This window comes from Chlamydotis macqueenii, chromosome 5 (genome assembly GCF_036417535.1).
Source record: "Chlamydotis macqueenii isolate bChlMac1 chromosome 5, bChlMac1.mat, whole genome shotgun sequence".
Lineage (NCBI taxonomy): Eukaryota > Metazoa > Chordata > Aves > Otidiformes > Otididae > Chlamydotis > Chlamydotis macqueenii.
In genome coordinates this window covers 65912666-65924855 of record NC_141560.1, presented here as the reverse complement: position 1 = coordinate 65924855, position 12190 = coordinate 65912666, and the positions used below count along the sequence as shown (strand labels likewise).

General features: G+C 40.3%; 1 protein-coding gene across 2 annotated transcripts in view; it reads right to left on the bottom strand.

The window, feature by feature from the left end:
* LGR4 (leucine rich repeat containing G protein-coupled receptor 4) overlaps window positions 1-12190 on the bottom strand; it is a 77499-nt gene that overhangs the window by 39153 nt on the left and 26156 nt on the right. For both annotated transcript variants that reach the window (XM_086749270.1, XM_086749272.1), the window contains exon 2: window positions 5246-5317. In XM_086749270.1, the coding sequence (XP_086605396.1) occupies window positions 5246-5317 (72 nt within the window). The remainder of the gene's footprint in view (window positions 1-5245; window positions 5318-12190) is intronic.

Genomic DNA, 12190 nt, shown 5'->3' with positions numbered 1-12190 from the left:
CACACGTGCTGTCTCTCACTCACTGTTTATTCATCTCTCAAAAAGGAGATTACCATTGTCCTTCAGAAAAGAAAAAACTTTTATTGACCTAAATCTTCCTTTTATCACTTTATTTCCCTAACTATTTTCACTAGCTATTAAATAAAAACCTTAATAAAGTTTGTACCTGTGAATTAAAAAAAAATAATCTTAGGGTAGCATCACAGAAGAGAGACTGTTTTGTATCATATATGAACAAAGGCAGAAACACAACAGACCTCAGCACACATCTGGGAGTTAATTGAGCACCGCTGTCTCCTGATGCCTTCAGGAGTGATTACTTTCCCTGCAGTATGACTGCGCACAACACGGTCTTCAAAACCCCGACAGTCAGACGGCATCCTCCCCAACCCTTGCTGGAGAAGCTCAGAGCCCTACCCCGAGGGTGACTGGCTGGGAGGTGACCAGTGCTCCCCTTTGGAAAACCAGTGCTGGTGTCACATGCAAACTACAGGCAGAGAGCAGGACCACTCGCTGTCCTCTGCATCCCTGCTGGCTCTCACATGGACACGCAGCCAGACAGCCAAAACCTTATCATCTAAACCTTACCCACCAGAACAGGGCACAGAAGACAGCAACATTTTAAAGGGTTGAGACTGGAAATCAAAACAAAGTTAAAAGGTCATTAAGTCAAGGAAACTTTGGCTTTACTCAAGTGGCCACGAATAAAAGTCATTTTGATTTGCCTTTCTTGATGAGAGAGTGCCTTTTTAATGAACCCAGCAGATCATTCACTAATACAGTGAATGGAAATCATATAGTTTAAATCTTTCAGATCACTTTAGATAACTTTAAATATTAGAAGGAACTGCAACCATTTAAAAGAACATCAAAACATAACACAGCCTGGCTCTTCTAGTTAAAAATTCACACTGGAAAATGGTTTTTGCTTTCTAAAACCACTGCATTATCTAACTATATTTCCCTCTTCTAGCTTTCTATAAATACTTAAGGTGCGGTTAGAAAACTGTGGCCAAGTTCTTCAAGGATTTTTAGTTTCCATATCAGTTCAGGGTTGCAGCATATTTACATTAACATTTTCTGGAGAATACACTTCATTAACTGCTGTGGCAAAACCCTTGGTGGTCTGCTCCTCGCTGACTCTGACCATTGCTGTTTCAATCATTTGCAAATTACTTCCAGATGGGTATCAGTTACACAGAGACGGAGAATTTTTATAACATTTATAAATAGTGCAAGAATCCTACGGACATATGATAAGTGTGCTGTGCAGGGACATGCACGACGAGGGGCACGTGGAGCACATAACCCAATGGGCAGCTTCTGGCCATGGACAAGTTGGAATCCCCTTGCTTGTACCTGCGAGTAACACCCGGGTAGGACACTATCTCAAAGGTACAAAACTCAGATTGTACCTGTGGTGTGGTTTAGCCCCGGTCACCACATAGTTTCTTACTCTCCCTCCCCCTCCCCAGTGGGATAAGGAAAAGAACTGGGAAGAAAGGAAAACTCTTGGGTTGAGGTGAAGACAGTTTACTAGAATAGCAAAGCAAAATTACAATAATAACAGAACATAAGGATATTAAAATATACAAAACAAACAACGCACGATTTCTAACCACCCGACGTCCCAATGATCAATACAGCTCATCCTGAGCAGTGATCACGGAAACAAAACTGAGCAGCAAGCAAAGGACCAAGATGGAGAGAGAGAGAGAGAGAGATACCCCTTCCCCAGCCAACTCCACTTACATACTGAGTGTGAGGTTTATGGCATGGAATACTCTCTTTTGCCAGTCTGGGTCAATTATTCTGGCTGTATCCCTCCCAGCTTCCTGCACCTGCACTTTAGCAAGACCTGGAAAGCCAGACAGCGTCCTTGGTCTCATTAGCAACAACTCATAACATCAGTGTGTTTATCAACATTCTTCACATCTGAAATCCAAAACACATCAGCTACTGAGAGGAAAATGAGCTCCATCCCTGCTGAAATGAGGACAACCTGCAAATTTGGTACTTTGTAGGCGAGTCAGTTCCCTAAACACAGCAATTTAGTGCCATTTCAGATGCCTTCTTCCACCTGGCCCCAAGTGCCACTCCAGGCAGCCACTGGTCTCCCATCTGCGTCAGACCTGCCAGTCTCGTGTGGGTGTCTCTAAAACCAGCACAGGATGCATACATTGAAGCACCCAGGCCACTCCCCCTTCAGGGACACAGAAAGCACCTTTTAATTGAGCAGTTAGCTTTTACAAGTCTAGTACACTGCTTCTTTCACTTTTATTCACTAGTGTTCATTTTAGGAGTCAGAAAATGATCCCCTGAAGTCTCTTCAGGCTACCAAAGAACTCACCGCATTAAGGAAATGACCACCCCCATTTTAAATTACTCCTATTGCATTTTTTAATCCCATACTCTCCATACGGGCACTGTGTAAGACTCAGCTGCCTACATAATACATCTAATTGCCTGCAATTTACATCCAATTAATTTCTGTGATACTATTTTGCAATATTAAGTCTGCCAGGGGCTAATTGCCCAGAGCATTTGATAAATGGCAGAGGTAAAGCAGGGTATAAAGAGAAAGGTGTCCGGGACTGTCCTCTGGATGAAGACCTACTAGAGTCCATGGTGGCGTGGCTATTTATTGCATTCCCATTAAGTTTGCGGGATTTTCATTTGCTTTAGGCATGTAATTCTTGGGAGAAGTTCTAGATGGAAAAGTCACTTTTAGCACGGATTTCAACACCACTTTGCTTTAACTGTCTCTTTTTCTTTGGCGTGGAACACCCAGGTTTCCGCGTTGAAAAAGCGACTTTGCTAGCACCTGGCAGTCAGAATTTGGATCTCTTCAACTATAAATAAAAATCAGGAAGAAAGTCTGAAAATCATCTTAGAGTGGAGAGGGAAAATTGTGGTTGTACAGTGGGAAGTACGACAGTTTGTTTTTTTCTGTCCACAACCAGCAAAAAGAAGGACTGAGAAACATCTGTACCTTGTCCCATAGAGAAAAAGGAACAAGCAGAACGAAGCCAAAACTTGTCATGACTGGTGCTGGTCATTTCTATCAAAGAAGGAAGCTGCTTTTGTTTGAATCTACTTTATTATATTCCCTCTAAGAAGAATGTGAACTGAAGCAAGGGAATCTGAAGTTCACTTGTGCATGGATGACCATAACCAGGTCTTTAGAGAAAAGGAAGAAAAGTCCTCATTTCACTACTGGTGGGCACGGTCAGAGCCTCTGCAAATAGGCTTCAAATTCAAAGCAGGCTGCTGCTGCGAAACATTAACAACTCACAGGTCTCAGTTAATGGTTTTCAACTGAGAAATACTGTACATAGATACTGCCTACTCATGGCTCTGCTCTCATGGGTGTTTTCCTGTCCTTCTGCATCTGTGACAGCTGTTGAATTGGAGAGTTTTTCTTTTTAACCTTTCTGGAGACTCTCCTACCTCTGCAGCTTTAGGAAGTAACTCACACACAAAATGAAAATTGTATTATTTTCTATTGTAGTAAGGAATTATGATTGACTCAAATATGTCCAAGCATTTGGCAAGTATCATTTTTACTGTAAAGCTGTTGGACTTTGGTTTTTTTTGGTGGGTTTTGCTGGAATTTAAGGGGGACAACGAGGTACACATAGTAAATGGCTCTTAGGCAATAAGCACAACAGATGATGGCTGAAGGCTCTGCCTTTTCTCTTTACCTCCTGACACACCCCAGGGTTTATGGAAGTTACACAATACGCACACCCACCAGTTAGGTTTTATTGCTTAATTACTTATAGGGAAAAAATGAAGTCTCCCACAGTCATCTGAAGTTGGGAAAACAAAATTGTTTGTTTTTTCAACTTTTGGTGTGAAATATGACTACAAAGAATTTGGAAAAAACTGGACTACAAATATAATCTAACAAAACAATATACAGACATATAGCAGCGTATATTATAAAACACAAAAGAATGTTGGCTAGTATATATTCTGAGCTAAGGAAGCCTCCCCAGGCCTCTAATTACTTTTTTTAATTGACTACTCATGCCACAGAGCCTTTCTTAAATTGTGTCAATTACACACACGCACCATCTGAAATCCTGGTAAATTTGTTTTCCTTCATGAGGGATTCTCAACTATATTGAAAATCTAAGCAGTACCTGCAATCGGAGGGAATAAACCAGAACCTGTAAAGTCAAAACAATGCTTCACTACTTCGTAACGGTTTGTATCCCTGGGGAAACAAGCTGTTCTTTCCCTAAGGTGCATTTATTGAAAAAATCTCTCAACACAGCATTCACAGGTCCAGTCCAGCTGAAGTCACAAATAAGGACAGCCCTACTTTATTTGAAATGCTGTTTGATATGAGAAATGCTACTATGACACTGTGAAAACAGAGAAACAAAGCAAACTGCAGTAGTTTTGTCTTATCTACTGCTTACTACTGGAAGTTCTCAACACTCTCTGGCAAAGGTTGAACCATTACCCTCTCTTCATAGATAAGGAAACTAAGGCACACAGAAGTCACTTGTCACATAATAGTTCTTACAAGAGTAGTAATTGAAAATCAAAGCCTTCTCCCTGTTTATTGACACTGAAACCCAATCTAATCCAGGGTTATGTGTGAAAGGGTGCTTCAACTTTGCAAAGGCATCTCAGTCAAGACTTCGGTTCAGCAAAACACTGGGCACATGAGCCTTAGCACAGCTCAAGGATTCAGAAGTCCAAGTATTACCTAATTAAAACCTAAAAAAAGACTGAGACAAGAGGGAGATGGGAACTGGAGAGAAAACTGCCAGAGAAACTAAGAAAAAGAAACCCTGTACCATAGGACTTGAATTGCTGATACAGGTCAGGATGGGCTTGGGAGCGCTGCATCTGCAGCTTACAGGAGTAATGGGAGCAAGCTGCTCAGTACGTGAAACAACATATATTTTATGGACGTTACGCAACAGCTATACTGTAGCTTCACTGGAAACAATGGTAATTACACACCTCTCATGTTATCTTTGGATAACACTGTAATTAGTATGTGTCATCACTCTAGCCATGATTAAAATAATTACCGTAAAAAGTCCCTTGTAAGTAGCATTTATTGTTCCGGTTTCCAAACATGTACAGGATTTTTTTTTTTTTTTTTAAAGTACAATTGCCTTCTCCGTTTGCAGGTCTACTCAACACTATTTCTCCACCCACCTGCCACTTTACGCTGCCATCTGATGTTGTAGCGAAATTTTAATGTATGTGAAATACTTACAGCTCTTCCAAGTAGGGGAAGTTCTTGAACGCATCCTCTGGTAGCCTTGTAATGTTATTCATGCTGATATCTCTGTAGAAGAAGAAATACAGATCTATCAACAAACAAAGGTTTTTTTTACACTCTAGGAAGAGAAGGAGAAAAAGAAAGCCTAATCAGACAATATGATAACAGAAAAAAAATATTCTACCATCACACAGTAATATCACTTCCTAGAAATTTGCATATTAAACTTTCAAAGCACAGTAATTTGAGAATCCAGTTCTGGCAAAGATTTTGATAATCAAAAGTTGATAAAAATATTTTCTGATACCTCTCAGTAAAAAAAAAAATTACTGTGAAACTACAGAGTATGCACGTATGGATGAGTCTCTACCGTACTGTTATCCCCAGTACTAATTTTTACCAACTTATACATACATGCAATTTCAATGATGATTAAGACGGCTCTAAAACCACAGCATATGAAAAAAACTAAAAAGACTGTGACCACCCACCACGCAAATTTTCATCCCACAATGTCTTTAAAAAAGGGAATACATTCATTGGGATTTAATAAAGAGCTTCTGGCAAACACGGCTTCTGGAACAACTGACAAGAATAGCAAAAACATGTCCTAGCTCTACCACATTTTTTTTTCCCCCCTACAAAACCTATAGAAGTCCTTGAGGTAATAGTTTTAAGCAGATTTCATTCTCAGTCCGTGAGCAGAGACAGACTGGCAGCAAGTGCTTACATGATAGGTATGCAGACCTGTTTGGCTTTTTTCTTTCCGAAGGAGCAGTAAGTGGCAAACGTGGTGCCATCACCTCGGTTCACACCTACATAACCATCACAGATAATCCAGTCCTAAAGCAAGTTATTACTCAATGTGAGTAAAAGTAGCACAAAAACAATTCAGTTTGATAATTAAACTAATAACTGCCTAACAATTGACGACATAACCCAAGTTCTTACTTTCTACTTGGTTACGGCTTTTTTTTTTTTTTTTTAAATATGTAGTTTGACAAGCAATTCCGTGAGACTCATTAGTACAGCCCTCCCAGGTTCCTTCTGCCTCTTGTCTTCCACACGTTGTTCTCTAGCATTTATGTGCCACCTCCCCATGGTGTATCTTGGGTAAAAAGCAGCCAAGCAAAACCAAACCACCCCTTCCATCTCACTAACAGTCAACAAGTACCACTGAAGGTCCCACAAAGATCTGAAGGACTGGTGACTGCGTGCTGGACAGCAGATTTTGTTTGCCACCTGAAAAGTTCAACCTCAGAATAAAGTACCAGCCCTCGCCTACTGCTGGGGCAGATGTTCTTAGCCCATCCACAGCCACCACTGTTTTCCAAACATCTGCCTCAACTGGAATTATCACTTCTGATGAGGCAGAGAAAAGTCAATTTAGACTCTTCCTGCTATACTGGAAGGGTACAAATCCCTGAAGGGCCATTTTGAAGCAGCACAAAAAGAGCCCCCTTGAAAAACTATGAAGTTTCACATCCAGGGTATCTTCCACAGCTTCCCTGCCAGGACAGGACTCGGTCTTGACGTTGGAAGGTTCAGAGTCAGGGCCACTTCTGAGGAAATGATGTCTCATGACATTGGTGCCTTCTTTCATGCTGTGATGAACCAAATGCCACGTCAGTACCATATAACCTACCAAAAATCTTGCAGCAGCTAATTAAACCACTTTTTGCAAAGACTGCCCACATTATTCCTCGAATTGCCAGACCATAATGGCTAACAGCTCATTCTAAAAAGTTTCTTTATTTATACTGACAACAGAATGCACTATATAAAAAAAAAAAAAAAAAACAAACCCAACCACCAAAAAAAACCCAAAAAAAAAAACCCCAAACAACCACAACAGCCTTCCACAGTTACTGGGGAAAAAGTGTTTTTTTTTCCTCACAGCAACTGACAATGTCAACTGATGTCAGTGAATTTACACTGAGATTAACAAGTAACTGGCACTGGCTCTGCTGCCCCCGACTGAGCAGCACAGGCCCCCAGCCACCCCCGATGTGAACACTGCACTCTTACGTTAAATCTAGGATGCAATGGTTTCTTCAAACTGAATGTTTATTAAATAGCAGGCCAAAACTCCATTTCTCATACCTCTGTGTAAATCAAGAGAGTTATTCCTCAGCAGCTGTTACGAGCATTCTAACGTAACTCAAGAGCAACGGAGATCAAAATAAGGTTCAGCATGTACAAAACAAACCCAATTGTGAGAGATGACTGAGAAAATCCACTGCAGCACAACTGACTCCTTCACTAAGCTCCAGAAGGAGCTGAACTGGAGATGATTTATTTCTAAACTCTACAGCCTGTGTGTTTTAAGGGGTGCTTTGTGTCTCAGCAGCAGCTTGGGTACCGTGCGATGCTGCAGTTGCTGCTGGGGGACATTTTTCTTCTTGCTCAGGAAAGTAAATACAAGTATCAGATACATGAATTGTCAGCTGTCTGCTCCACGGGAGACTGCAACTTTTATTCTCCCTGCCCCCCATATACATTTTTCAAATTGTCATGAATACACACGATTCACACATCCAGGCCAGTCCTCTCCTTTCCAGAGGACTACACATCCCCTTCCAATATCAACTGGGAAGCATTTAAAAAGGGTAAGAAGAGACCTTATATGAGTCCTAAGAAACTGTAACCTGTGCAAGAAAATCACAACTTTCTCAGAAGACTGCCCAGGTGATATAAAACCCTGGTATCATATAAACTGTATTAAATGGTGGTAGCAAAAATAAGTCAACAGCACATGTAATTAGAAAGCACTTTATGAACGGCTGTACATCACTTCATAAAGGATTTTGACTGCAACCACATTTGTTGCACAGTGTGATAGCTCTTTAGGACAGGAGTAAGAAATCCCTTCCATCTGAAAGCAACGGTCTTGAAGTTTCGAGAGCTATAAATGCCCAGAAGTGTCATATGCAATCCTAAATGAAGTCAATGGAAACCATGTAGACGTACCACATTTCCGCTCTCTCTGGGATATGAAATTAGCAAAAGATAGTTTTTGCCAGCAGCTCCAAGTGTTAGCATCCAAAATTTTAATATGGGGAGTAGACTCACTGGATTTAAGCATGAAACAGAACACCTTAATAACGAAGATTTGAGAAGCATGATCAATATACACAAACTCTGCTGAAATTTATTTTCAGGAAAACTGCATTTATACCAAGAAACAGGTGCAAAGACACATTGCAATTCTGTCTTTAGCATTACGATGTGAATCTTCAGGGTCTGCTCATCGTGATGCCTTGCTACAACGTTGATTTGCAGACTTTGGGGAACATCAAGCCACCAACTTTCAAAGTTTCTTAATGACCTTCATAGAAGTTTTAACTCAATTTTTGTTTAACTTTTTTGTTTAAAAACATTATATAAGAACAGTTTTGCTGTAGAAATCACAAACTGATTGCCAATGCCTACAGAGTTGGGGAGATCACACTTTGAAAAACTGCTGGGAAAAAAAATTTAAAAAAACTTTCATTGTAAGGGATAAAGAAGGTGAAAACACACTAATCTTATGTGAAGTGCACTACCAGCAAAAAAGCAACCAAGGTAAAAGGAAGAAAACAGAAGGAATTGTACAAGCCAAAATCAGACACTGTTTTTGTTGTGTATATGTACACATAAATGAAAATTATTATTTTATTTTCATTTCAGTCCATATAATATCCTCAGTCAAAGAATGAGTTCATGGACAGTATTTGCTGGTAATAAAATATGAAGTAGTTTATGAGCTTCAATGCAAGTAGTTACCAACAATATTAGCAAGCAGATACCCATATCACTGAAATTAGATGAATTAATAACTACTCTCTAAAAATGTTTGCATAGTCCATTTGGAAGACACTTTTAGTAACACAAGTTTTACAGGAGACCTATAACAAAAATAGACTAGCACCAAACATTATGACAAAATAATGACAAATACTCCCAAAAAAACCACTGTCCAAAACAAAAGTAGCACTTCCCAAACTTCTATTGCTTTTATTTTTTAAAATATTCATTTTAGTATTTCTACAATTTCAAAAAAACAAATCACTCTATGCAGAATCAAGGAGGCTGTCCACATAATAAAGATGAACTATTCCTACAGGCCTTGGATAGGTCAAACAAATCTCCACTGAGAAGCTGCCCTGCTCCGCACGGTCTTCCACCTCTACCAGAAAGACCTCAGGTCTATGAGCCCAGAGCTCATTTAAGGTCCTAACATATAAGATAAAGTTCTAAGAACTAACAAAACTAATATTTAAGAGTCCTTTCCCGACCTCTAGCAGTGTCCATGGGCATGTTGCTATCAGACAACAGAAGGATCACGTCAGCAGTTGCCTGATGTTCCATTTCAGCAGGGCTATGCTGAAGGTCCCATTCTGGATCAGGTTATTGTGTCCAGACATAAGCCTCCTAAGAACAGCACAACACTCACAAACTTTTCGATAACCATTAAAAAAAAAAAAACAAAAACAAACAAATAAAACACTAAAAAAAAAAATCCCACAGTTGCCCTAAATTTCACTGGTACACTGAAGTTCCAACTCAGTATCTGAAAAACTTATCTTAAATTTCTTGTTCTGTCGTCACTTTGCAGTGTGATCTATCAGCCCCAGCAACCTACAACTCTGTCTTGAAATTAAACTCAGCCCCATGCGTGCATTTGGGATGTCTTCACCGGGAAGCATAAAATAGACACAACTGCCTTAAGAGGGAAAAGAGGAGGACAGGAATGCCATGGTTTTACACTGTAGATTCATCAGGAAAACGAACCAGGAGCCAGGGGCAGACCTGCACCTTTCAGCAGTTAGGCATTAACTGGGCTTATCTGTACGGAGCAGCCAGGCTCAATCTTCGCTCACTAACCAACTTTAACCCAGGCAGGTCAGGGCGTGATCGGGCAGGGAGCTGGCATCGAAACTAAAATGCTGAGCAGCCGAAGGTGGTAACCTCTTTAGCAAGAGGAGGCTGCATCTCGGGGATAGCATGAATCACAGCCTTATAGTTACAATGAGTTTCGCCATTTCAGGTAAGAGAGATGTTAACGCCAGAATACAAACCCCGCTGTGGCCCTTCCTGCAGGTCTGAACGACAAATAAGGCTCACGCACTCATTCAGAAGTACCTTCTTCCAGGAAGCTACTACAGAAAAGGAAAAAAAAAAAACAAAACAAAAAAAAACAAAACAAAAAAAAAACACACACCAAACCTAAACCAAGTAGCTTGAGGAAGCCTACTGAAAGTGTTATTTCACCATCCCAGGTGCTGCAGAGACTAATTTTTTTACAGGCCAAATGTGGAAAGAAAAAAAAAAAAAAAAAAAAAAAAAAAAAATCAAGCCACGGTACTCCAGCAGTTATTTGCTATCTTCAGCCTGCTTCAGTAGATTCTTCCAGGTTACTCTGACAACTACTTTAATCTTCACTGCCAGAATTCTAGATCCTGATGGAAAGCTTTGGTTCTTTTTTTTGGTTCTGTTTCTTTTTGTTTGTTTTTGTGTGTTTGTTTGTTTTGTTTAAGGATTCTTTATTCTACCACTACCCAAAGGCAAACTTCCCCAGGCTCCAGGATGAGCAGAAATACTTCATATCTTGAATGGCAACTTACTAATTCTCTCACATTAAAAATAAATAAATAAATAAAAACTCTCATTTATCTTTAGAAAGTGGCCTAAGCCACAGCTTTCATCAGTGGTATCACACAAGAGAGAATTAGATAAAATGTACAGCATCTCCTGCAGGACACAGATCGCTTTCTCTCTCATTTCAAAGTACTGCCTCTGCCATAAAATAGCCTGACCCTTCTTAGATTCATCCTAAATGTATTTCCCACTGATTGCCAGAGCGGGATTCTGGCTAGAAAGGACAGCTGATCAGAGACAACGGAAACAGAGGAGGGGGATAATAATTCTTGCACAAGAAGAAAAGCTGCAACAACAAAGAGGGACCACAAAATGGGAAACACAGGCTTCCTGTAGAGGGGTACAGAAAGGACAGGCAAAAATGATAAACAAATTAGCCCAAGATATAGGCAGAGAGTAAAAGCTAACAATCCACAGTAACTGATGGGCATTGAAAAGAAAAACGACGCCGGTCCATCTGGACTGACAGACATCTAGCTGCAACAGCCTTTTTTTTGACAAGACCTATTGCTCTTCACTGCATCTCCCCAGCCAAAGGCACACAAACTTTAGGCAAAGAAATCTTCCTCACTACCCATCTCTGGTGTGCTGGCACGTCTCCTAAAACTCACAGGAGATGCTGGTGCTAGGCTTTCTATCCTGTGTTCCAACACTTGATCTGCACAGAACCAGGGGCACACACAGCTTCCCATCACATTGGGGTTCTGCATCTGAAGGCACACTAGCGACCTCAAATACTCTACTTTATGAAAAAGATCTTAAGCCAGAAAGACATGAAATAGGTAGCTACAAAAAAAAAAGGAAAATCAGATCTCAGTTGAACCCAATCTAGATTGGCTGCTTGAAAAATAAAAACAAAATACTCCCCTGTGCTCCCCTGCACTTCATTAATAGCTAACTTCTTTTTGGGTCTCCACCTAACCTCTATCTTTTGTGAAGTTTAGAAGAGAAGGGGGAGAGGGAAGGAGAGAGGAGTGTTTGTTGAAGGAAAGAAGATCATGTTTCAACAAGGCACCTCTAAAATCCTATAAAATACTCCCTCTGAGCAAGCTTAACCTGTTTGCTGATAGATAATAGCATGTAATACTGTAGGCTCCATTCAGTCTTTTCCAAGGTCTGGGCCCTCTGCCACTGAGTTATTTAATTATGACACTTACGAAATGATTTAGGCAGAGCTATCTATATTTGAATAAAGCCCTCCTACCTACTTGTACAAAACCATTAGGTAAAAGGTCTTAATCTTATGTAAAATTCCCCAGGTAGTAAACCCAATCCAGCTTCAGAAGAACTAGGAAAAAC